Source organism: Phalangium opilio, unplaced genomic scaffold (assembly GCF_054372755.1).
Source record: "Phalangium opilio isolate 3A_F unplaced genomic scaffold, DU_Popi_V2 ptg000025l_1, whole genome shotgun sequence".
Classification (NCBI taxonomy): domain Eukaryota; kingdom Metazoa; phylum Arthropoda; class Arachnida; order Opiliones; family Phalangiidae; genus Phalangium; species Phalangium opilio.
The window spans coordinates 2669699-2695725 of NW_028324156.1; the positions used below are offsets into that span (position 1 = coordinate 2669699).

The 26027-nt window shown below is 37.5% G+C and overlaps 1 protein-coding gene and 1 long non-coding RNA gene across 11 annotated transcripts in view; one reads left to right on the forward strand and one right to left on the reverse strand.

Moving 5' to 3' along the window:
• LOC149691713 (agrin-like) overlaps positions 1 to 26027 on the reverse strand; it is a 390035-nt gene that overhangs the window by 362299 nt on the left and 1709 nt on the right. For 2 of the 5 annotated variants that reach the window (XM_089869110.1, XM_089869108.1), the window contains exons 1-2: positions 22516 to 23499; positions 21069 to 21358 (exon numbers count right to left, since the gene is read on the reverse strand). In XM_089869110.1, coding sequence (XP_089725236.1) covers positions 21069 to 21358; positions 22516 to 22784 — 559 coding nt within the window. In that variant the 5' untranslated portion in view covers positions 22785 to 23499. Of the gene's footprint in view, positions 1 to 21068; positions 21359 to 22515; positions 23501 to 24268; positions 25163 to 26027 lie in introns of those variants that run through there. The other 3 variants (XM_089869112.1, XM_089869111.1, XM_089869109.1) reach the window with 3 other exon arrangements.
• LOC149691723 (uncharacterized) lies at positions 17533 to 20682 on the forward strand. 6 transcript variants are annotated; one of them, XR_016383452.1, is made up of 4 exons: positions 17533 to 18198; positions 18278 to 18683; positions 18769 to 18858; positions 18928 to 20682. It is a non-coding gene; the product is annotated as an uncharacterized LOC149691723 (long non-coding RNA). The 6 variants fall into 6 exon arrangements; XR_016383451.1 differs by having other exon boundaries at positions 18795 to 19588; positions 19664 to 20682; XR_016383453.1 differs by having other exon boundaries at positions 18795 to 18858.

Here is a 26027-nt window from a genome sequence, read left to right on the forward strand (position 1 = left end):
GATCTTGTTTCCTTTCTAACGAAAAACTGAACTTTCCTTATCAGTTTTTCAAGGTTATAGAACTGAAAGGGGTTTCTTTTACCATAGGTTTATATCGGTAATTTTAAAGTTCACTTTCAAATCATAAATCTTTATTTAATCTCTAGTCTCTCTAATTAAAAAACATGAAATGTCCTAAACGTATCTCTAATTTTCCCATAGAGCTATTTGTATTAATTACTCCACGTTATCCAAAGGCCGACTATTTTCTTTGAAGACCGCACTAGCTAAGCGCTAAGCACCGTGACGTCAAAATTCAAAAACCCCTTATGTAGGATACTGCTAACATCGCTGGGCTCTGCTGAACGCGGCCCAGATTTCCACCATGATTATAATATCTAAGCCTAAAGTGTACTTAACTTTCGGCTCAATCTGAACAGTTAATGTCTCTGCATTACAGAAACGAAATCCAAACCCAAGCGTTAACTTTTTGGTTCACTAGGCCTATTGACAAATAAAAGTTCATTTGACCAACATAGTAGCGTTGTGCTTGTATTCGCTTTAGAAAGGATTATGCTATAAACAGATGTAGTATAGCTTAGGTAATATATAAACATCCATTTTAAATAATGATATTAAAAAAAATCTTTGGAATATCAAAATGAAATAGAGCTTTAAAGCTACAAAAGTACTAAATGCATCATAATTACGAAAAATATTTCCACATATTCACTTTATATTAAGGATAAAGGGAATATTATGGTTCTGTAGGATTCCTTTACACATCGAAACAAGACGAACTTCTAACGCAGCGCACTACTGTAACAACGGACGGACACACACAGACAAAAACATAGACTGCTTTTTAACTCTTTCCGTATTAATTTTGAATTGAGAAACAAGATTATCTTAAATATTAAAATAAATATAATTAATATTTAATATTTTCTTCGTTAGTTATTCGCCTTATTGAACGTTACATCGTTTTAAAAAAGAACAATTAAACATTCTTGAGAGACTTGACTAATATTGGCGTTTGAAATGAAGCATACGCCGGTTGCTTCGCCTTATTCAAATAGGTAGTATATAAGGGTGTCGAACTACAGTTAATAGCAAGAACAACCGCAATTGCGAAAACCTATCGTGGACAACCCACCCTAGGGAGGCTAGACGTTTCTCGTAACCCTAGCTGATCGCCGCGAATGTCTTAAACCAAACGATGACGATGGAGTAGAAGCCAGGTGTGCAGACTGGTGTCCATGTGGGATGGACAAAAACAAAGACCAGAAGATGGTGGTGTAGAAGCCAGGTGTACAGACTGGTGTCCATGTGGGATGGACAATGACCAGAAGATGGTGGTGATTAGAAGCCAGTATGTACAGACTGGTGTCCAAGTGGAATGGACGAAGACCAGAAGATGGTGGTGATTAGAAGCTAGTATGTACAGACTGGTGTCCAAGTGGAATGGACGAGGACCAGAAGATAATGGTGATTAGAAGCCCGTATGTACAGTTTGGTGTCCGTGTGGAATGGACAAACACCAGAAGATGGTGGTGTGAGAACTCAAGTAGAGGAGCTATTTCCGTGACTGTGAATGCAGTTCGGAAATGGCGAACACGTTTGCTCCGATTTGGAAATTGCGAACGCGGTCACGTGGGTGTAACAACAGACACACAAACACACACACAAACAAACAAACAAACAAACAAACAAACAGACACACACGATCGTTACAGAACCTCTCCGTGACATACGTCACTCGGAGAGGTAAAAATAAAAAAAAAACCGTAAGACGATTCCGAAATATTATGTCGACGGCGGCTAGTCAGGAAAGAAAAAAAAATTGACTGAAAAATGCCGTCACTGACATAGCGGTGAGAATGGTCAGTTTGCGGTCGAAAGAAACGTCCTGGGAGGTTGGGAAAGATCAGTTCGGACTATTTACGTCAAAAGCTAGCGGAGCGTCACGATCTTGACCCTTCCGGATCGATGGTTGACCGCTAGTCGCCGTCGAAACGAAGCAGATGGTCCTTGGCGATTCTTTCTTTCTTTCTCTCTCTCTCCTTCGCTCTCCGGCGGCGCTTTTCTTGAGTCGATCGTTCTTCGGCCGGCCTCTTTCGTCCTCATCCCCCCTCACCCCTTAAAGCTTAAATTGCGGGCCAACACCCCCTTGTCCCCGTCGTCTAACCGTACATATACCTTTACTTACCTATAGCTACAAACCAATGTCTTAGCCCCAGAAAAACCGACTCGATTGGGTAGAGAGAGAGAGAGACGGGTTAGCTAAGGGCGAATATAAGCTTAGACATCGAAATTAGTCTAGGCTTACGTATGATCATAAGTTCATAAGATATGTTCCTACCTTAAGTTTGTCACTAGTTACAAACTGGAGCATTGTCATGAAGTGACGTACAGATTCGATGTAAAGCGATGCGTGCCTGGTAAGGCGCTGTCAAAGGCTTATTACAGACTGAATAGGACATAGATGGAAGTCCTGATGACGTGAGTTTTCAAGAACCAATGAGATGCTGGTTGTAATTTAGAGGCGGGGATTAGCTCCGGACCTACTATACGTTTGGACTGGGTATAAAGCTGGAAATGTGGCGAATTTATACCTTCTCCCTAATAAACTAGATATCACTTCTTGGTAGTACAGACTAAATAGGACCTAGATGTAAGTCCTGCAAAACTAACCGAGTATACTTCAATTCTCGCTTGTCGTTCTGCTAGAACTAGCTCGAGCTGCAAGTCGTCTCTCAGTAGTATTACAAAGTATAGGTAGTGACATACTTATGGATGGAACATATCTTATAAACTTATGAACCGTATATGAAATGGAATTTAGCTCCTTGTCCACCGAATTAGAACCAGTCTTAAGAAAGCCTTGTTAAACCAATACCTATTTGTACGTCATTACCTTTCTTACTATTGGCTCTATAATAATTGCGGTTTTGAGCATCATGAGGAGGAAACTAAATTATTTTGAACTTGGTATAAGGTAAAATAAAAAAAAAAAAAAAACGATATTATTTTTTCTTACAAGAGACGTATATCATGAAATATTAGATTTTTTTTTCCTTCTAAATTTAATCTTCTTCGGAATCTGGTCAACTCGCGCTGGAGGTTTTTGGGGATGATACCCAATTAAAGGATCATTCTCGCCATAGCTTGTCAGACGCGGTTAAATAAATTGAGTTCGCAAAATATATCCGCAATTCAATGGACATATAATAATGAAAGTATCAAGGTTCCCACAAAAATTTCAAACTATTCTGTGGGAATTCTTGGGAATTTAAATGCAAAATTTTATATCCAAACAATGGCAAATGAACCAACTTCTAAACCTTAGGGCAAGTGCTGCCAGTCATTTGTGACTCGTGCAATTCAACGTCTCTACAAGCTTGTAGAATTCTGTTCGATTCAGTAATTAGTTAATTACCATTAAGGGTAAATCGCTAAGGAACTTCGGTGAACCAAAATAAGTATAGAAAATTCATAGCAAATTAATTTAAAAAAAAAAGTAGCTTATTGTAGTTTTTTTTTTGTTTTTGTAAATTCCATAAAATCAACAAATCAATATATCTGTTCGAAAATTTCGTGAAATTTCACGGAAACGCAAAGTCACCAGATCTGACAGAGTCTCGTGAAATCTAAAGAAGAATAACACGAATGGAAATTATTTTGGAATCACTCAAAATATTTGGCAACACTAATCTTTTGACCGATATAATAATAATAATTCAACTGACCCAGATCTTAGAATAAAAAAGCCCTCAAAATTACACTGATTAGGCATATAGTATTAGTAAGTATGAACGGGACCATTTTCTTCATCGGATAATCGCATACAAATCGTAACCAATCATTGATAAGAATTGATTGGCTGCTAAATCCAAAATACAGTCGGTATACGTTTCTTTATTTTTAACTTAGATAGAGAAAAAAAACAAAATTTCCTCTCTAAAGTGTACTACCAAGAAGAGATATCTAGTTTATTTGGGAGAAGGTATAGGATGCCTAAGTATTCGCGCGCCATAGTCCCAGTCCCCCTTTCAAAATACAAGGGGGGACGTAAAAGCAGGCCCCGGGCTATTTCGTTGCCTCTCCTCAGTCGGAGTCCAATCTGAGAGTTTGATTAATTTTATAATTAGGGATACTCCAGATTGGGTAAGGAGTCAAATCTGAGAGTTTAATTAATTTTATAATTAGGGATACTCCAGATTGGGTGAGGAGTCCAATCTGAGAGTTTAATTAATTTTATAATTAGGGATACTCCAGATTGGGTAAGGAGTCCAATCTGAGAGTTTAATTAATTTTATAATTAGGGATACTCCAGATTGGGTGAGGAGTCCAATCTGAGAGTTTAATTAATTTTATAATTAGGGATACTCCAGATTGGGTGAGGAGTCCAATCTGAGAGTTTAATTAGTTTTATAATTAGGGATACTCCAGATTGGGTGAGGAGTCCAATCTGAGAGTTTAATTAATTTTATAATTATGGATACTCCAGATTGGGTGAGGAGTCAAATCTGAGAGTTTAATTAATTTTATAATTAGGGATACTCCAGATTGGGTGAGGAGTCCAATCTGAGAGTTTAATTAGTTTTATAATTAGGGATACTCCAGATTGGGTGAGGAGTCCAATCTGAGAGTTTAATTAATTTTATAATTAGGGATACTCCAGATTGGGTGAGGAGTCCAATCTGAGAGTTTAATTAATTTTATAATTAGGGATACTCCAGATTGGGTGAGGAGTCCAATCTGAGAGTTTAATTAATTTTATAATTAGGGATACTCCAGATTGGGTGAGGAGTCCAATCTGAGAGTTTAATTAGTTTTATAATTAGGGATACTCCAGATTGGGTGAGGAGTCCAATCTGAGAGTTTAATTAATTTTATAATTATGGATACTCCAGATTGGGTGAGGAGTCAAATCTGAGAGTTTAATTAATTTTATAATTAGGGATACTCCAGATTGGGTGAGGAGTCCAATCTGAGAGTTTAATTAGTTTTATAATTAGGGATACTCCAGATTGGGTGAGGAGTCCAATCTGAGAGTTTAATTAATTTTATAATTATGGATACTCCAGATTGGGTGAGGAGTCAAATCTGAGAGTTTAATTAATTTTATAATTAGGGATACTCCAGATTGGGTGAGGAGTCCAATCTGAGAGTTTAATTAATTTTATAATTAGGGATACTCCAGATTGGGTGAGGAGTCCAATCTGAGAGTTTAATTAATTTTATAATTAGGGATACTCCAGATTGGGTAAGGAGTCCAATCTGAGAGTTTAATTAATTTTATAATTAGGGATACTCCAGATTGGGTGAGGAGTCCAATCTGAGAGTTTAATTAATTTTATAATTAGGGATACTCCAGATTGGGTGAGGAGTCCAATCTGAGAGTTTAATTAGTTTTATAATTAGGGATACTCCAGATTGGGTGAGGAGTCCAATCTGAGAGTTTAATTAATTTTATAATTATGGATACTCCAGATTGGGTGAGGAGTCAAATCTGAGAGTTTAATTAATTTTATAATTAGGGATACTCCAGATTGGGTGAGGAGTCCAATCTGAGAGTTTAATTAGTTTTATAATTAGGGATACTCCAGATTGGGTGAGGAGTCCAATCTGAGAGTTTAATTAATTTTATAATTATGGATACTCCAGATTGGGTGAGGAGTCAAATCTGAGAGTTTAATTAATTTTATAATTAGGGATACTCCAGATTGGGTGAGGAGTCCAATCTGAGAGTTTAATTAATTTTATAATTAGGGATACTCCAGATTGGGTGAGGAGTCCAATCTGAGAGTTTAATTAATTTTATAATTAGGGATACTCCAGATTGGGTGAGGAGTCCAATCTGAGAGTTTAATTAATTTTATAATTAGGCCGGGATACTCCTTATTGGGTGAGGTGTCCAATCTGAGAGTTTAATTAATTTTATAATTAGGGATACTCCAGATTGGGTGAGGAGTCCAATCTGAGAGTTTAATTAATTTTATAATTAGGGATACTCCAGATTGGGTAAGGAGTCCAATCTGAGAGTTTAATTAATTTTATAATTAGGGATAATCCAGATTGGGTAAGGAGTCCAATCTGAGAGTTTAATTAATTTTATAATTAGGGATACTCCAGATTGGGTGAGGAGTCCAATCTGAGAGTTTAATTAGTTTTATAATTAGGGATACTCCAGATTGGGTGAGGAGTTCAATCTGAGTTTAATTAATTTTATAATTAGGCCGGGATACTACAGAGTACAGATTGGGTAAGGAGTCCAATCTGAGAGTTTAATTAATTTTATAATTAGGCCGGGATACTCCAGATTGGGTGAGGAGTCCAATCTGAGAGTTTAATTAATTTTATAATTAGGGATACTCCAGATTGGGTGAGGAGTCCAATCTGAGAGTTTAATTAGTTTTATAATTAGGGATACTCCAGATTGGGTGAGGAGTCCAATCTGAGAGTTTAATTAATTTTATAATTAGGCCGGGATACTCCAGATTGGGTGAGGAGTCCAATCTGAGAGTTTAATTAATTTTATAATTAGGGATACTCCAGATTGAGTGAGACTTTTCGATTCATTTCATTATCACTAGTCCCCCTTCTCAAAATGCAAGGAGGCCGGCTATTTTCCCTCTCCTCATGCAGTCGGAAAATACGTAATTTTCTTCATTCGTGTCGCGTTGACGTGAGTTTTCAAGAACCAATGTGATGCTGGTTGTAATTTAGAGGCGGAGCTTAACTCCGGACCTACGTTTGGACTGGAGATAAAGCTGGAAATGTGGCGAATTTATACCTTCTCCCTAATAAACTAGATATCACTTCTTGGTACTACTAAAAGTCTAAACATATCAACACCCGCCATCCAATTCTGCAGTCCCAAGTTCCTGACCCACCCGAAAAAAAAATAAACCTCAAATTCCATTAATAGGTGATTGGGCCGAAGAAAGATGTTAAAATTCTTCGATATTTTTGGGGTTTTTTATCCCACCCTCCATGGTAAGTCAAAGAACCCTCAAATTTGGGGTGAAATTCGGTTTCGCGGCTCTTAAAAACTTTCTTATTAGATTGTTAAGTTCGTATTTAAAGACTTTGGATGGGAACGCGATGGGAGGTACAATCCGGAAAAGAAAAAAAAAACTTCGCAAGCAAACCTCGATTTTCCCGAAAATCCTAAATGTCGCCCGTTTAAGATGAGGGTGAAAATAATCGAGAGGCCATTCACTACACACTGTTATTCTTAAATTTACAAGGCCCAATTTTTACTGTTCTAAATATAAGACGCGGTGACATAAGTAAACAATTAATTCATTAAATCGCAATTTATAAATATCTAACGAAGTGAGCTCCATGTATAATTTGGCTGTATGGTTTCGCTAAAAAGACGTTCAAAAATTAAAACGTCACCCTGTAGGATGCTTGAACCGTAGATATTGGCGCCACTTTAAACGAATTTCCTGACTTTCTTGAATTTCTTAAAATTCCCTTACCTTTTTGGCCCATTCTTAAATTCCCTGACTTTTTCAGGTTTTCTATGACCCTTGGTGCCATTACGTTCTCAGCTCAACGCCCCCCAAACCAACTTCCCTGATTTTGTTGTAATTCTTAAAATTCCCTTAGATATTTGATCCACTTTGAAATCCCCTGAATTTTCCAGGTTTTCTATGACCCGTGGCACCATTACGTACTCAGCTCAACACCCCTAACAAATTTCCCTGACTTAAAATTCTTAAAATTCTCTTACCCTTAATGACCCAGTTTGAATTCCCCTGAATTTTTAGATATTCCCAAACATGTGGCAACCCTGCCAAAATGTTACTTTTTCAGCTCAACGCCCCTAACCAATTTCCCTGACTTTATTTTTATCTAAAAATTCCCTTGCCCTTAATGACCCAGTTTGAAACCCCCTAAATTTTCCAGGTATTCCCAAACATGTGTCAATCCTGCCTAATGTTATGTTATCAGCTCAACGCCCCTAACCAACCAACTCCTCTAGTAAGTAACCGCAAGCAGTTGTTAGCTCCTCGAAAAGAAGCATCTAGAAAGCTCAGAAAAATGAGAAGGTAATTTCCAAATGGAGCTGATGGGTGAGAGAGAGCCCAGTGGAGAGCCTTCTCTAACCACCACCGTGACTAATTTTGCGCACTATACTTAAAAAGACGGTATTACCAGTGGCTAGGGCTTACTTAACGTAACGTGTACAAGCTATATATATTACAATTTAATGAAATCCTCAAAGTCGCGGATTGATTCCCGGTGCAGCTTGTAATGAGCCGTGATAATCTTCTCTACCTTTAATCACCTGAGAATTTTAAGAATCCGATATTTCAGCTAGTTTCCAAGGGTAGGGGTACATGATTATTAGCAAAATGTCGAAAACTATAGCCCTAAACCCTTTTAATTTATTATATATTTTTAATGATTTATAACCCAAGTTTATACCGCGTTTTTATAGTCATCAAGGTTAATTATAATTAACGATTTCATTACCGATAATGAATGGCCATGCATGCACATCTGTACGAGTTTTGACTTTTTGCAGGGGAAAGTGTTGCCGCAGTCATTTGCAACTCGTGTAATTCAATTCAACCGCTATCTACAACAGAACAGACTGAAAAGCTTGTAGTATTCGGTTCAATAACTTCAATTCAGTAATTATCATTCAGTTCCGAACCTGAATGATGCAGGAGATGGTCTAGTAACAAATTACTGGCAGCCCTGTTAAAGCGCGGTTAAAGTTAAGAAACGGGTGCTGGGGAGGAAATTTCTCTAGCCCCTTTAATGTACACTATCTATCTATAAATTCAATCATAAGTTTATAAGATACGTTCCTTCCATAAGTATGACACTTAATATACTTCGTAATGCTAGAGACTTACAGCTCGGGCTAGTTCTAGCAGAACGACAAGCGAGAATTGAAGTACTACACTCGTTGGTTAGTTTTGCAGAACTTCCATCTAAATCCTATTTAGTCTGTACTAAGCCTTTGATAGTGCCTTACCATCAGGCGTCGCTTTACCTCGAATCTATGACCTATTTCAATCACTTCATGACAAGCTCCAGTTTCTAAGTTACAAGTGACAAACTTATGGGAAACATAGCTTATGCTAGTATATGATACGAGGTAAGGTAAATAGAGTAAAATATTTCATGATCTGTTTAGTATCTCTGAGTTTTTATTCACACTCAAAAGTACCTAGTTCTTGTATACCTTAGAAGGTTCTTTTGACTTCTAACTAACCAGTGACAAACTTATGGAACATATCTTATCTTACCCAGCAACAGTATACTGTTGACTAGAAATCCTTAAAAAATCAACATTTTCCCTGACCTGGATGCTGGATCAAACCTTAATTCATTTTAATAATAATCTCACCTACAGGTGGTGAATATCTAAGGTATACAAATGGGGGCGAAACAAAAGGCGAGCGGCGCCAAGAAACTTCGGAAGAAAACTGTTCCCCAAACAAACAAGAGATATAAAGAGGAGAGACAGGATGAAATGAGAGAGGCTATTATATATCGGGTGTATTTTTCAACGCGTACGACAAGTGAAGAAAAAGAGCGGGAAAAAACGTTGATGGAAGAAATAAACAAGGGCAGACAAGGAGAAGATTCCTCGGTGTCCTCCCAAATAACACACACACAGTGACGTATCTCTTCCCAAAATTCCCACCCCTCAGGGTAAATTCGAGTAAAGGAAGGACTAGCTAATATATTTCTGCCCCGAAAAGTTTTTGAGTATTTGTAAAAGATAGGCCCGGAACACGGTAAGGTCCACCATGACACGAAAGAGACTAAAGAAAGATTCCACCCACCGTGCCCACATATATTTCCAAGACGCACCCAATAGGCCACCCACTGGACTGATGTACGAAGTCATTCGTGTCAGATATGGTCTATACTAACTTATATCCTGAGCCATATCTATTATTCTCTGTTATGTCCGATAAGACAGAGCTAATACGTTATAAGTTAGTCGAAGTTATCTGGATGACCTGGGATAAACAAACCACCTGGACAAATTACTCAAAATCTCGTGAAATGTTTGGTGAATATGTTAATTAGCGTTTCACGAAATTTGAGACTATCTCGTGAAATACCTGAAAACAAACAACAAACAAAGGAAATTCCCTCAGGCTTTTTGGCGCCTGCGCTGTAGTCTCTATGGTATCAGGAGAGTGCGCAGAGACGGCCAATGTATCAACCCCTTGTATATATGCGTTAGACTTCTCCGCGAAGCACTGGGGACTATCGCCATTGGACGACCCTCTTCGATGTAACTAAGAGGGAAAAAAACGGGGGTAAAACTTGGCCTTCCATCTCGCGTTTCGGCGCATGCGTTCTAGGCGTTTTGGGTCCAGAGAGTGGGCAGACACTGCAATGTATCAACCCCATTCTACGTCCCAATACTGAGGGTTGCCTATCCCTTTTTTTACGTTGAAGACTTATCCATGGCCTCGATATATTACTTCAAATAATCAGCTTCTGGAAAAAACACAACAATTCCTATAGCGTTCAATGACAGAACACTTGGAGAATAGGGCGCCCATTTCTCCCGCCAAATCTGATCCCAGATTACACACCAAGACACACGTGATTCCCGCAATTCCACCTGTAAACCGCGAGCGCACGCGGCGCCAGTGGGGGGTTACGAACGAATTTTTCAATAGGTCTCCAAGTTTAAGGAGTCTAAAAGAGATTTTACGCTTGTCTTTTTCGTTGAAAGAAATTATATTTGATTCCTTATGAAACGAAACCGCAGTTCAAAACTAAAAAAAAAAAAACTTGAACCGAGGAGAGAGCTAAAAGCCATTGCAGTCTCCGCATCGTGACACTTGGATTTGTCTTAAATACATTATACAGGGTGTTTCAAAAAGGGATGGTGGTATAGTACACTGAAGTACAATGGGATGGTTTTATGGGAAACCGATTTTGAGTCGAAAATGTATGGAGGAGAAGGCCAGGCTACCTAGAGGACAAAATGCAGAGAGGGGTTTCTGTCCTCGCTCCAGGTAGCCCGTCCTCCTGGTGTAAATGGTATGAATCCTCCATATGTGTAAACTATATCTATTTCAACTTCTATGGAATCTTGCCCTAAGAAGGCAAGTACCGTTTACTAGTTACGATGAGAGTGTTTAACGGATGACCCCCTTAAATTTAATTTAACTAGAAATCATAGTGTGTTCAGTTTCATACTTAAACATAAGGAGTCATACGTAAAACAATTAAATCATCATACGTTGTTCAGAATCACGATGTTCCTTGTGGGGACATAATTTCGGCTCAAAATTTATTGATTTCCCATAGAACCATCCCACTCATGTACGACGTCGGTCCCATAATTACAATTCCTTTTTGGGGAACACCCTGTACAGACGTAGGAGCGATGTTAGAGTGCTTAAAGAAGGTTGTAGAAGTGAAGGAAAGGGGATCGTATAAATATTAAACGCGTAATCTGGCTGGTATTTAAAATAAAAGGTCGACAGATGATGGATTGGGTGTTGATATATTCCGGGATTTTTAGAAATAAAAATCGTGCTTTTCTTATTTGTTTCATCGCGGCGAAGGAAAATTGTAAATCCGGGAAAAAAGGGTGTATGTACTTTAAATTTGTTTCGTAAGAAAATGAATAAGATTTCAAGGGCGGATATCTCTTTAAGTTAAATAATAAATAAAAAATTAATCCGAATTTTGCTAACAATTTATTTAACTTGACCTTTGTATAGTTTAAAAATGGGGTATTAATGATATATTTGCGATGGATATGCGGAGGATTGTTATAGAAATTCAATTGGTCATTTTTATCAAAATTTGGCGTGCGCAAAAATAATTTTAAAATGTTGAGTGATACGTGTTTTTATTGTGGATTTAGTGGTAAAATCTCGTGAAATCAGCCAAGGGAGTCTGGTGAAATCTTCCAATGGAATCTAGTGATATCTGACAAGGAAGTCTGTTGAAATCTGACAAGGGCGTCAGGTGAAATCTTCCAATGGAATCTAGTGATATCTGACAAGGAAGTCTGTTGAAATCTTCCAATGGAATCTAGTGAAATCTGACAAGGGAGTCTGGTGAAATCTTCCAATGGAATCTAGTGAAATCTGACAAGGGAGTCTGGTGAAATCTTCCAATGGAATCTAGTGAAATCTGACAATGGAATCTAGTGACATCTGACAAGGGAACCTCGTGAAATCAACCAAGGAAATCTCGTAAAATCTGAGCATATATTTCAGGGAATGCTCAAATCTCAAGAAATCTAATTAAATCTCGTAAAATTATGGAAAATACTACAAAATATTTCGGGGAAATTCCACGTAAAAATGCAAAATATCAAAAAAATTAAAACCCCTAAATTTCATACTGAACCAGGCGGCATAAAAACTAAAGTTAAAAAACCCCTTTAACATTCTAACAATCCACGTATAAAGAAGCAAGGGTCAAGGATAATATTTAGCACAAAATCCGAAAGGAAACCATCAATTACTTCTTCACAGAAAAACAAAACTAAACAAAGCCATTCTTAAATTAACATACATTAATAACCTCAAACGTAACCAAAAGAGGCCCTTATACCTGTCCTTAATTTCCAAAAAAAATAAAAAATAAAAAACCCAAAAAATTAAAACGAAACCCCACCTAGTTAAAAACAATTAAGGATCTTCAAATTAACTCGTTTTGTTCAAGCTAAAAATAGAAAATAGTAATAATAATAATAATAATAATAATAATAATATTCCTTCAGGCATGCTAATTAGTTTTCATCGTTTACATAGACACTCCTCTAGTCTTCGCAAATTAAAAAAAATCACAAATTAAAAAAGGGACAACAAACAAGCTAAGGGGTTCGTGCAAAGCGATCCCATATGGTTCCTTGCATCTCAGCGAAAAGAGAAAATGAAAGAAAGGTTAGCATAGAAGAAAAACTAAAGAAGGCAAAAAAAAATTAATATCAATTTAGAAATCTGTCAAGAAGTTTCATCGTCATCATCTTTCTTCGCCTTTTAACTTTGTTTCCAATCTTAGAAAGGTGGTTCTCGATGTTATATACCCTATAGAAATGAGGTACCTTTCAAGACTGCGTTATTCCACATACGTCAGCCACCCATGCACCATATCGTGTATATTAAACGCTATATATCCCTTCTTCTTTCATTTCTCTGCCCTTTTTCTTTTTATATATTTTAACCATAAAAATGGCCCCGAAGCAAGCACATTGCCAGAAGATTAACTATCTAATGGTTAAAACATGACGTGTAAGTTTCTATAACGAGGGGTTGGATACTTCTAACGTGAAATAGTAAATTTTTTGGTTTCAATCATTGTGGCCATTATTGACCTTTCGATCGGGTAACCAAGAAGCGATATCTAGTTTATTAGGGAGAAGGTATAAGATGCCTTTGTATTCACGCGCCATAGTCCCAGTCCCCCTTTTAAAATACAAGGGGGGACGTAAAAGGAGGCCACCGGGCTATTTCGCCTCTCCTCAGTCGGAAAATACGTAATTTTCGTCATTCGCGCTGCGCTGACGTGAGTTTTCAAGAACCAATGAGATGCTGGTTGTAATTTAGAGGCGGCGGGGATTAACTCCGGACCTACGTAACGTTTGGACTGGAGATAAAGCTGCTGAATTTGTGGCGAATTTATACCTTCTCCCTAGTAAACTAGATATCGCTTCTTGAACTCATATAATACTTGAAAATGTATATTAAGGCCTTTTCAGACGATGCAACTATTGACACAACTGGAAGGGTCCGAAATTTGAGTCAGGAAAAATTGTTCAGTGATCAATTTTTAATTTGGTCGTTCAACTTGTCCAACTTCTGTTCACACGAACCAACTAGTTGACTTATTTAAATGAGTCAAAAGATTCTGTCGTCAGAAAAAACCATTAGTTTACCATAAGTTAAAACTTAAATGGATGCTCAATTTGCGTATCTTCCATCAAATAGAGTTCTAGTGCGCATGCCTGAATTTTCTTAGAATTATCAGTACGTTGGGAATAGAACATAGGCATTTCCGTTGAATCTAACCGTCGATTCACCTTACAATGCCCAATCACTACTCCAGAAAATAGTAACACTACTATACTTCAAAATATAGTTCTTGACAAATCATCCCAAAATCTTCACCTAACTAAAATCTGCAGATACAAGTGGCCAATCCCTCGCATTTCTCGGCCGTTAGCTGCCCCCCTCCCAAAAAAAAAGAAAGAAAAGAACATAGCACCAACTTAGTAAATTAAAAAACATAATACAGTCCATCCAGTATATGCAACAAACACGGTAAACCGCGCCTCCTTTCTTTTCTTTCTTTATGTTGTATTGTATAATGAATAAACGAAATATTACTCCGAGTCGTCTTTCTTGGGACAAAAAGAAAAGAAAGAAAATTAACATTCTTTTCAGGTTCATACGCGGAATGACCCTTAAAAATGGTCGTAAATCTTGAGAACGAGCCCGGACTTAATTAAGTGCTTTACTGTTAAACCGTATTTAAAAATCCAGTCTCGTAAAAGGTGAAAAGTAATATATATATGTAAAGTCACGTGATGTATCCATGACAGAAAGAATTTCCCGCGAATAATTTGATGATATCAGGGATAGATTTAATTTTAGAAGTAGGAATGGAGAACGGTTAGTATTTACTTCAGTCCGACTCATAGCCCAGTATAGAGCCCCTCCCTCCAACACGCAATGAAAAGTTTAAATTATCTTATTGGCTCACTTAAACTACGTTTTGATCACGTTGCTGACGGGGACGGCGAAAAATACGTAATTCCTTTTTGCCTCTGTCGCTATGACCCGCCTCTTCTTTCATACCCCTCCGTCCCGTGGAAGGGGGTCCGGGTATTACTGTGTTCTCCATTCCTACTTCTAAAATTAAATCTATCCCTGATGAAATATTTCGCGCCAAAAACTATGTTTTATATATTTTAACAAAATAGTGCATATAAACTGATAAACGCAATTAGTGTTTGTTCTGATGGTTTCATGGGAAATCAACTTTGAGTCGACAATGTAACTTAATTAATTCTATGTTCGATTTTACCCTAAAGAAACGTAAACAAATCATGATTAGTGTTTTAGGGATAACCCTTCAATCATAACTAGTAAACTACGACCTACTAAGGCCAAAACGTCATAGAAATTATACATTTTCGACTCAAAATTGATATACCATGGAACCATTCCACTGTAACAAGTTTGTAAGTTGCAGAAAGGGGCTATTTATCGTTAGCTTAAATTTAAGTCGTACCAATTGGTTACAGCAATCAAGTCTTCCATTAATAGGAGACATGGTTATCTGAACAATGGCCCTTCATTACCACAGTCTCGTATCTTAATTAAGGTGAAACACGCTGCAGTTTACTATTAAATTAATTCGAATTTCTCTAGCAATAGACTATTCCATAAATTCCATAAGAGAAGTTCAAACACTACAGAATCGCCGTCTGACGTTGCCTATAGAGAGCTTTCAGTTGAAGGAGGAGCTGAGTCTCGTGACATAATTTACGCTGCCATATTGGTGGGATTAAAGCAGTAATGAAGCTGAGACCACCCATTATGGCTACCAGAACAGCGGTAAGACTTGGGAGGGTGTGACGTACTACTATCCCATCTGAAAGCTCTCTATTGATTGGCGCCAGAGATATAACCTAAGATGGCGGCCTCTCTCGTCCCAGTGGTGTTGGAACACTAACCTAAGATGGCCACCTGACCCACCTCTCCCGCCCCAATGGTGTTGGAACACCTCTCTGCAAGTAATTAATGGAATTATCTATAGACTCCCTTATCTTTGATTAGTTAGAATGTACGGGCCTTTTTCCCCACACCTCTTTATCCTCCTAATTGAGGCCCCTATGAGTCAAAGCCCAGCAGCGTCATGGATAAAAGATATTTGGGGGTGGTCGCGGGTCCTATACACTCATTTATTCACCAGGTTTCTATTTTTATTTTACCCCCTTTTTTCATTCATTCATTCATTATTCTTTTCTTTCTATATCTATCCATGCATCCTTTAGTTTATTTTAAAATGAAAAAATATTCGATGTAGATAATTAAAAAAAAAAAAAAGAAAAACGAAACACGAGGAGCGAGTGTGTATATGGAATACGAAAAAAATCTATTTTGTTTGCTGCCACGCCTGGAACCACATTATTCAGCTAACCCTCGTTGTTAGCGCTATTGGTATTTCATATATAGTTATATTATAGAAGAAATTAACTAATTAATAGATCCTTTTTCAAAGTGGGACCGCATTCAGTATATAGTCTGAAGGTATTTGGATGCAAAGACGTTAAATAGGGCTCTGTTTGAAGCCACATTTAACATCTTTGTTGTTAACATATCTATCAATGTTGCGTCATAACCATAAAGGGAGGGTGAAAAGAAAAATCAAGTGAATTTATTTTTTTTAATCGAATCTTTTACTACTAATTATAAGACCAATTTGCTTATAGTGAAACATCCAGGAAATAAGCCTACCTCCGAATGATTTTAAAATTTAAATTAGTTAAATTAGATTTCTACTAGATAATTTGAAATTTGCACCTCCGACCAATCACGTTGTTTTAAAAAATTCACGTGGAACGCTTCATGGAATTTTGGCGCGAGATTTGATTATAAAAAATGCGCGCGATGTCGCTGACAATAATGGCGCGAGATATAGAGCGCGTGTCACGTGAATTTTGTTAATACAAGAAAGCATGGCGTTACGCGATTGGTAGAAAAATTTGCAAAATTTCAAATCATCTATAGCAGAAATCTGAAACTAAATTGAATTTTAAAATCACTCCGAGGTATAGGCCTATATTTCTCAAATATTTCGCTACATGCAAATTGATCTTATAATTAGTAGAAAAATCGATATACAAAAAAATCACTTGAATTTACAGGCAAATTGTTGGCAATTCTGTCAAAAGCCATTTATACCCCCCAAAAAATACCTACAATATAATAAAAATTGCCACAAAAATTATTCTATAGAAGAAAAACAAACTTGGACATAAAACCATACACTCAGTAAGATCGTCATACATTTTGAAAGACGCTTACATAAATATACATCCTAAGTATCAAATGCCTAAATATAACGCGATATCATAATATAAAACATTCCGGTACCGCTCTTAATGTTTATACGAAAAACAAAAATAGAAAAGCATATTTACCAACCAAGCAACCCATACCCAAGTGTCTTACAGTCACGCGAATGAAGAGTTAAATCTTTGAGAATAACAGCTTGCATGGGTGCCCAACCCATTAACCTAAAAAAGAACCAAAGACAATGCCATCATGGGCACACATATCCCTATTTAAGATACAGTTCAAAGGTGTAACAAAAAAGAAAGAGCCCGAAAACAATAAGAAGTCTGAAAGGACTCAAGCCTCTCCACTTTGAGCCTTTGGCCGCTTGGCGTCGGTCGCATCTCAACTCTCTTAACGTTTTTCTTACAAGGAGGATGAATTTTAGGTGAAATTTAGGCTTAACAAAATACGTGAGAATACTAATTATATTTATTAAGATAACGAAAGTAGAAGTATGGTTACTATAATCAGAAGAAAATAGGGGAAGTACGTATTCTTAGCTATTTCGCGAGACGTCACTTTATCGGTTTTTTCGCGCCACTGAATATCCGCTTTTTTTGGCGGGAAACCGCGGATGAATACAAGAAACTATTTTCTTCGAAGGTTCGTCTGCTATCCAGCTGAATGCTGATTTTGTTATGGTACCTGACTTCTTGAGTTTACTATGGCCGAGGCTTAACGAGTCACTCGAATTTGGCGAAAATTCTACTTGAATACCTTTAGTTATGCCTTTAAAACTTGTCTGGCTTTTCTTGTCACTAGTTTCACGATATACTAAATTACACTGGACAGAACTATCCATTTTTAACTCTTAATTGAACGATAACTTTCAATGTCAATCTACCCGGGCGAAAGAAGGACGGAAATCGTCGTCTATACTCTGTAGTTCGGTTTCTCACGGTATGGTGGCGCACCTTCAAAAATTTCTATCGGTTCTCTGCCTATCTCTGATTGGCCAATTTAAAGCCATAGCTTGTTTCTGGGAGAGAAGGACGACTTGCACTAGCTAAAGGTACGAATACGTACTTCCCCTATTTTCTTCTGCTATAATGTAATTTCCGGTGGGGAGAAGTTGACCTTTACAATTAAGCGAAGCCACCTGTCCTCCTTCAAATTGATGACGTAAAAGGTGAAAGTTCAGCCCCCTCCCCCCGCCCGGTCCTGTTGTATCGTGACCAAAAACATCCCATTTCTTCTTGTATTTTTAGGAGGAGATTATAATAATTAAAATGATTAAAGAGAAGGTGAAATATCCATTTCAAGGTGAACAATTAAAAACAATTGTTACTTTTCAAGATGAACAATTAAAACAATTGTTACTTTTCAAGATGAATAATTAAAAACAATTGTTACTTTTCAAGATGAACAATTAAAACAATTGTTAATGTTCAATTAAAAGGAACAGATTTAAACTAACTATACTAAAGGGTAAAATAAACTAAATTTAACTAAAGCTGATCACGTGAGAGATACACGTGAGTACGAGCGGTACAAGCTATAAAGTGAGCGACAATGGAAATAAGCCACGATACCGGCATCAATTTTAAAACAAAACTCGAAGAAAATATATACTATGTCAAACTCTGCAAAACTCGAAGAGACTAAAGTTGACAGGTAAACACTATATACTTATCCAGCTCCTATATATATATACATAAATATATATATTTCATCTTAAAATATTAAACGTTTATGTCAGCATATTCCTTTAAACATCCTCAACAGAATTCGTTAAATATCTCCAAAGTATGTGAAGACGAATAAGGCAGGCAGGGGGATGAAATTTAAGGTAAGAAAATGATCGTGGCCATGGGTGTGGTAATTAGGTAGGCGCGACATTAGTGGTCTCTCACTATAGGGTGCCGTTATTAAAAAAAAACATCTCAAGGAAATGATCTACCACTAGTTCCCTGAAGTATGAGGTAACAACGAATTACGACAGAAGAAAAGGACGACTAAGCGAGAGAGTATAGTCCCTCGGAATTTCGTAAGGCAGTTCATAGTCCAGTCAGTTCGAACATACGTTCATAAGATATGTTCCATAAGTTGACACTTCCTTTACTTCGTAATGCTAGAGACTTAATGAGAGCTAGTTCGAGAACGACAAGCGAGAATTAAGTATTGGCGCGCCATAGTCCTGCAGTCCCCCTTCTCAAAATACAAGGGGGGACGTAAAAGGAGGCCGGGCTATTTCGCTGCCTCTCCTCAGTCGGAAAATACGTGATTTTCGTCATTCGCGTCGCGCTGACGTCAGTTTTCAAGAACCAATGAGATGCTGGTTTTAATTTAGAGGCGGGGATTAACTCCGGACCTACGTTTGGACTGGAGATAAAGCTGGATATGTGGCGAATTTATACCTTCTTTCTAATAAACTAGATATCACTTCTTGTCTGTACCAAGCCTTTGACAGCGCCCCACCAGCGTTCAGACTAAATAGGAAGATGGAAGTCCTGCAAAACTAACCACCGAGTGTCGAACTTCAATTCTCGCTTGTCGTTCTGCTAGAACTACCTCGAGCTGTAAGTCTCCAATATTACGAAGTACAGATAGTGTTATATCTTATAAACTTATGTCCTAAATCAAGCTTCTATTAGGTTCCATTGCAACCCATGACTTTCTCAGGACCTATAGAAGCGAAACCAGCGATTTACGAAATCGATAACGGGCGAGAATCCCGTTAATGTTCTTTTAAAAGTTATACGTCGGGATGGATGTATACATAGACGTGGGGGTTTGATAAGGGTCCATCCATTTTCTCGCCATTTAGCTATATAGGGACCGTTAATTCTTTTAAACGCATTTAGTGTACGTAATAGGTGCGTGGGGTAAACAGTTTTTAAGTCAAAACGATTTAATTGTCAGGTTAAGAGACGGGTATTTAGGGGCCCAAAAATGGGGTCAAAATCTCATCACGATATAGTTCGAAGTCATGGGATAATTGTATATAGTACACGATTCCGAGTGTTTATAATTAAGGGACCCCAGTTTTTTTAACAAAATTGGCGCGACTAGCTGCACGGCTATTATAGTATTTCAACACTGTATGTACATTTCTTAACTGTATACTTTGGAAAAAAAAAAGTTAAACGCTCTTAAATAGACGGTAAATTATTTGATAAATTGTTTTTAGCGTTAAATGGTTTAGCGCGTAAGTGGAGAAGAAATAGTCTCCCAAAAATTCGTAGATAATTTATTTTTCGTTGAAAACACCGAAGAAAAATTAAATAATTTCCCTAAAATAAAATTAAATTCACAAATCTGATACAGGGTGTTTTTGATAAGTCTGCCATTCATAAATTAAGGGGGATGGATGTTCTTTGGGAAATCAATTTTGAGTCGAAAATGTAACTTCTATCTCCATTTTGCCATCCACAAGGGACACTGTTTTCTAGTTATGATTTAAGGGTTTTACGGATGACCCCTTGACCCCTTAAATTTATTTAAGAAACTGTAAGACAATGATTAAATGGTAATTTAATGATTTAAGGGTTTTAGGGATGACCCATTAAATAAATTTAAAAACAGTGATTTCTAATTTAATTAAGGGGTCATCCCTAAAACACCATTAAAATCATAACTCTAAAACAGTGTCCTTTGAGGAAAAATGGAGATAGAAGTTACATTTTCGTCTCAAAATCTATTTCGCAAAGAACATCCCCCTTAATTTATGCATGCAGACTTATCATAAACACCCTGTATACTCGAAGTATTCAAAGTCAACCTCATTTCACTATCCCTTTTGCTTTTAGCGACTATACTATTATGTCTTTAAACATTAACAGCCCCCAAAATTTAAGAATACAACACCCCCCCTCCCAAATCACAATTTCATCGCGATAAATTTATGGTTTACAAAGTAAAAATTACACATAAACAATTCCGCCCCTTCCAAAATAATGTAAGCCTTTGACCACTCATCTGGTCAGCTATAGTACAAAATAGCGTCGCTGGCACCTAGGGTCGCCGCGCTTATTAAGCATAATAGAACGTGGCTTTTACCTTTGACAGCGGCTATGGTCCTGTCCAAGGTGGTCAAACTCAATCGTAGTAAACTTGAGCTGAGTCGAAGTCTCCCGTTGCCTCCTTGCTTGACCATAAAGATTCTAGTGTCCTTTTCGCGTACGTCACTAACGCAAAGATTAGGGTCACCAAATCCTTCAACAATGACTGTGTTTTCGGCTAAATTACGGTCACCTTTCAAGACTCTCTTGACCCTAACGGCGCCACGGTAAATTCGATCCGAATGGCTTCTAGCGCCCCTTCTAATCACGTCGTTGTTACGAGCAGACCTAAAGAGAAAGAAAATTAAGAATAAATATTTACCCAAAAAGAATAGAAAAGAAGGATGGGGTTAAAAGGGTTAAAAACAATCTCGTAATTCTTTTGATAAAGAATAACCGGTAGACACTCTTTGTTTAACTATCTCACGTTTTTCTTTCTTTCTCGGGTTACTGAAAATTAGCCAGGCTTTATACGACTTATTTGTTTGAAGTAGACATAGCCATAAATGAAGGCGAAATTCGGGAGCTAAAAGATATGACTCGCAATGTTCACATCATCATGCAGAGCTAGCCCCACGATAATAAAATAAATTCTGTGGACAAAGGAGCGCGGTTTAATTTTTAATAGGGATGTCACCTTAGCTTAGCTAAACACGTTTAATTATAAAAGGCTATTAAATGTTAATTTGAATTCATGTGAAAATATTATCATAGACAGCTAAAATCTAATTTAAATTAAACAAAAAGTCTAAATATTCAAAAACGAACGTTAAGCGTATTTCAAACAACTACTTGAAAACCCAAGCCTATAGATAGTTTTCACACATGGAGGATTCATACCATTTACACCAGGAGTCCGGGCTATCTGGAGGACAAAAACCCGTCTGCTTTTGTCCTCCAGATAGCCCGGCTTCCAGGTGTAAATGGTATGAATCCTCCATGTGCGTAAACTATCTATTTTAAAAGATAAACATATAAATGGCTAAGAATTTCTACCTAGCCCTATTTCAAACAATATACATACATTTCTATGTATGTATTTTAAACAATACATATAAATGTCTAAGCCTATTTCAAACAACATACGTAAACTTCTAAGCCTACTTCAAACAATATACCCAAATTTCTAAGCCAATTTAAAACAATATACCCAAATTTCTAAGCCTATTTCGAACAATATACCCAAATTTCTAAGCCAATTTCAAACAATATACCCAAATTTCTAAGCCAATTTCAAACAATATAGATAAATGTCCAAGCCTTTTCCCTTTTTCAAACAATAAATATAAATTTCTAAGCCTATTTAAACCAATATACCCAAATTTCTAAGCCAATTTCAAACAACTTAACTTAGAGCAATTAAAACACCCTTAAAAATTCAATTTAATTATTTATTTTAAATGACCAATTAGGCTCTATAGACTCTATATATAAACAATATTCACCTGACAAAAACCGGGGCCGGTTTATAAACTCTTTCTACAGTCCCGGTAAAAACCATATTAGCCGTTTCCTCCTCTTTTTCCAAAACTTCGGCCGAATTTAAAAGATCATCTTTCTTACAAGGCATACCGTTTGACCTTCGAAAACGTCCGTTGACCCCGGACGGACAACAATACAGTACAAAAATCGCAACCATCAAGATCACTTTACCGAACAAGAGAGGTGCCATGATTTCGCGCCTTCTCTGACAATAAAAACCGCGAAAAAACATCTCCGTACGCACACTTTTCTCTTCTCAAAAACTCGCGGTAGGCAAATCCAAGATGAGTTTCATGATAGCAACTTGGCCCGAAAGATTCACAAACACAACAAGAACAACAACAAAATCAAATAAAAGTTTATAGATGGCGATGGATGGGGTCAAACAACAAACACAATTTTTGGTGATAAAACGTTCCCTTAGCTAAAGTTGTTGCCTTTTCTTCTCTTCAAAAACATCCAACTTCCCTTTAACAATTTTAAAGACAATAAATTACGTTCAAATTACGACTTCGTGACTTTATCCGTAGCGAATGCGTGGAAGATCGCGCCAAAAATAAGCCGGGGAAACTAATAAAAAGGCGCCAACCAAACTTAAAACCTATCAAAATAATCCGGGTTTGTTTTCCCTAAAACCGTTATATTTTATCAGTTTTAAGAAATCTAAACCAAAAAAAAAAAATAAATAACTCCCGATTATATATGGCGGGAAAAATATCAGATATAGCGCGAAATAAATTCCTGACCACGTGCGCCGCCGCGTAGGTACAAAGCCCGCCAAAAATAAAAAATAAAATAAAATCACAAATCACTCGCGCTATACTTATCTAAATTAAGTTTTAATCATGAAACAATCAAAATAACGCGACTGTCAGTGAACTCGTGGTAGCCTGCGTGAGAAAAAGGTGACCGATTGGTACCAGATTTTAGCAACTTTTGAAACTTCAAACTATTTTTCAGACGAGCTCGAATAGAGAGAGAGAGAGATGTATTAGTTAGGGGGGCAAGTAACTTTTCTTCGGAGATTCCAGTGAAACCGAAAAAAAATAACGTTTAAGAAGCAAAAGAGGCGTATATAGTATAAATATCGCCCTTGGCTGCTTCGTCTTATCTTCGAGAAAAGGGGGTTTATGGTTATAGACGTTTTAAAAGAGCTACCCTGATTGGCAAGTGGTCTATTGGTGTGGTTGCCCCGGTGAAGTTTCCCATAGGGGTTGAACACTGAACCAAATCTCGGGTACACCTGATTTTCATTGATAGCAAGGACTGGGTCGTTTTTGGGGATGTGATGTCGCCATTTCAGGCCAGGGTTCGTACAACTTTTGGAAAGCTTATTTCCCTGTGTTTCCCACGTTTTTCCCATATATTTCCAGGTTTTTCCCATATATGGAGTAATAACAAAGGGAAGGGTTTTTTATAGTTCAAGCAACCCCTACAGAGCAAACTTACTCAAACCTCTCAAATTTCCCTGACTAGGCAGAGTCCATTTGATGACCTTCGACCAATATTTTGAATTGTTCGACGCGTAGTTTGATAAACATAATGAAATCCCTAACTTAACATTGACCTATCATCCATTTTATAAGTTCCTGACAATCTATACTAAATTTATCATAGGCGGGTGTCTGACGTCATTTTTAACCAAATAACGCAAAAAGCACATGGACGTAACAAAGCGAGCGACAAAAGACACATTATAATAAAACGTGTACTTACATTTTAACGACGATCGAATCCGAAGATGGTGAAAAATGTCAGAACAGAAAAACGCGCACAAACACGATGCTAACCTATCACCGCGAAAAGTTCACAAAGCTAAACTTGCTATCAAAAACTAACCCGTGACGCGACTTGTGTCTATTTTTTTAACAGTTTGGGAAAGCGATTGACGCATTTTGACGTTCAGTAGAAAGTTCACGATAAACAGTTTGTAGGCTTCCCGCCAAGCTCCAGGTTGGACCGTAATAAACTTGATAGGTGACATGATGATCACGTTACTTCCAGATGTGCCCGTTTTAGGGATAGGGACTATGGGACGCTGCATGGGCTTTTACCTGAAAGTTTGTTAATGCGCGCGCAACATTTTGGTAACAACTCGCCTTGCGGACTATAGGACGCAGCGCTCTGACCTGACAGCTGGGAAAGGGACTATGGGACGCAGCGCTCTGACCTGACAGCTGGGAAAAGGCTATAGGACGCAGCGCTCTGACCTGGCAGCTGGGAAAGGGACTAAGGGACGCTCTGCTCTGACCTTAAAGTTTGCTTATTCGCTTGCCAACTATGTACTCACCCACTATATTTGGCATCCCGATGAACTCGTAGACAACCGTAATTCGCGTCAAGTTGAAATGTAACCGCACCACAAAAGTCAAAGTTCACGCAAAGTTTAAGTAGCCCGATACAAAAATACCGCGATAAACAAACGCGTTCGGGAACCATAGTGACGTCATTTCAGATGTTTAGAATAGGAGTACGGTTTGGTTCCCGCGATCCTCCGTGCAGCTCGGTTGTGCACTAGACCGCCCAAAACTTGATCCCTCGACGCTGATGACCAAACGTGATCCTTCCAACAAATGTCCATCGTGACGTCATTCAGTCCAAAAAACCGACCTAAAATTAAAATAATTACATTAAATTAAAGTAAATACGCTAATAGTGAATACATAATCAGGGTTCATACAACTTTTGGAAAACCGATTTCCCTGAGATTTCCAGGTTGTTTTTTTTCATATTTGGAGTACAAGGGGAGTGGTTCTTTTATAGTTGAAGCAACCCCTTCAGATCAAACTTAGTCAAACCTCACAAATTTCCCTGAATTTTACTAAAAATCCCCAAGTTTTTGTCAACTATTTATTTCCCTAAGTTTTTCAGGTTTGTATGAACCCTGTTTTAGCCCACAACATCGGGTGAGGGGGGTCAAATAAGGGGATAAAAAGCCAACATCAATTTACATCATTGTCAGAGAAAAATTTGCTTTCGAGTAAAATGAAATTGGATAGGTCGAGTTACTGAAGTCCTTGATTCAAGGATGAAATAATTTTAAGTGAAAATCTCGATTTTTTTTCATTTTAAGTTTTTCCCCTTAAAATGTTTTCAGGAATTTACGGTGTATCAAAATAATATGAAATTCGAAACCCTCAAAAATACGCTTGCAGTATTATGGACTGTACGTCTAGCCATCAAAGCAAATTACCCTCTATTTGTATTGATTGTATGCCTAGAGGTAGGCCTATTTTATTTATTTCTGTATATCTAAAAAAGATCATGAACATTGGATCTCTAAAAGGACCGGAAAACGCCCGCTTTTCAGTGTACATACAGAGTCCTCTCTAGCATAGCATCGGGGGAAGGGATGGGGGCTGTGAATTTGGGAGCACTCAAGGCCATTTAGTCTTTTGTGACTCTTCATAAAAGAAAAAAAAAATAAAGGACCTTGGCCAGGGTTCATACAACTTGTGGAAAACAAATTTCCCTG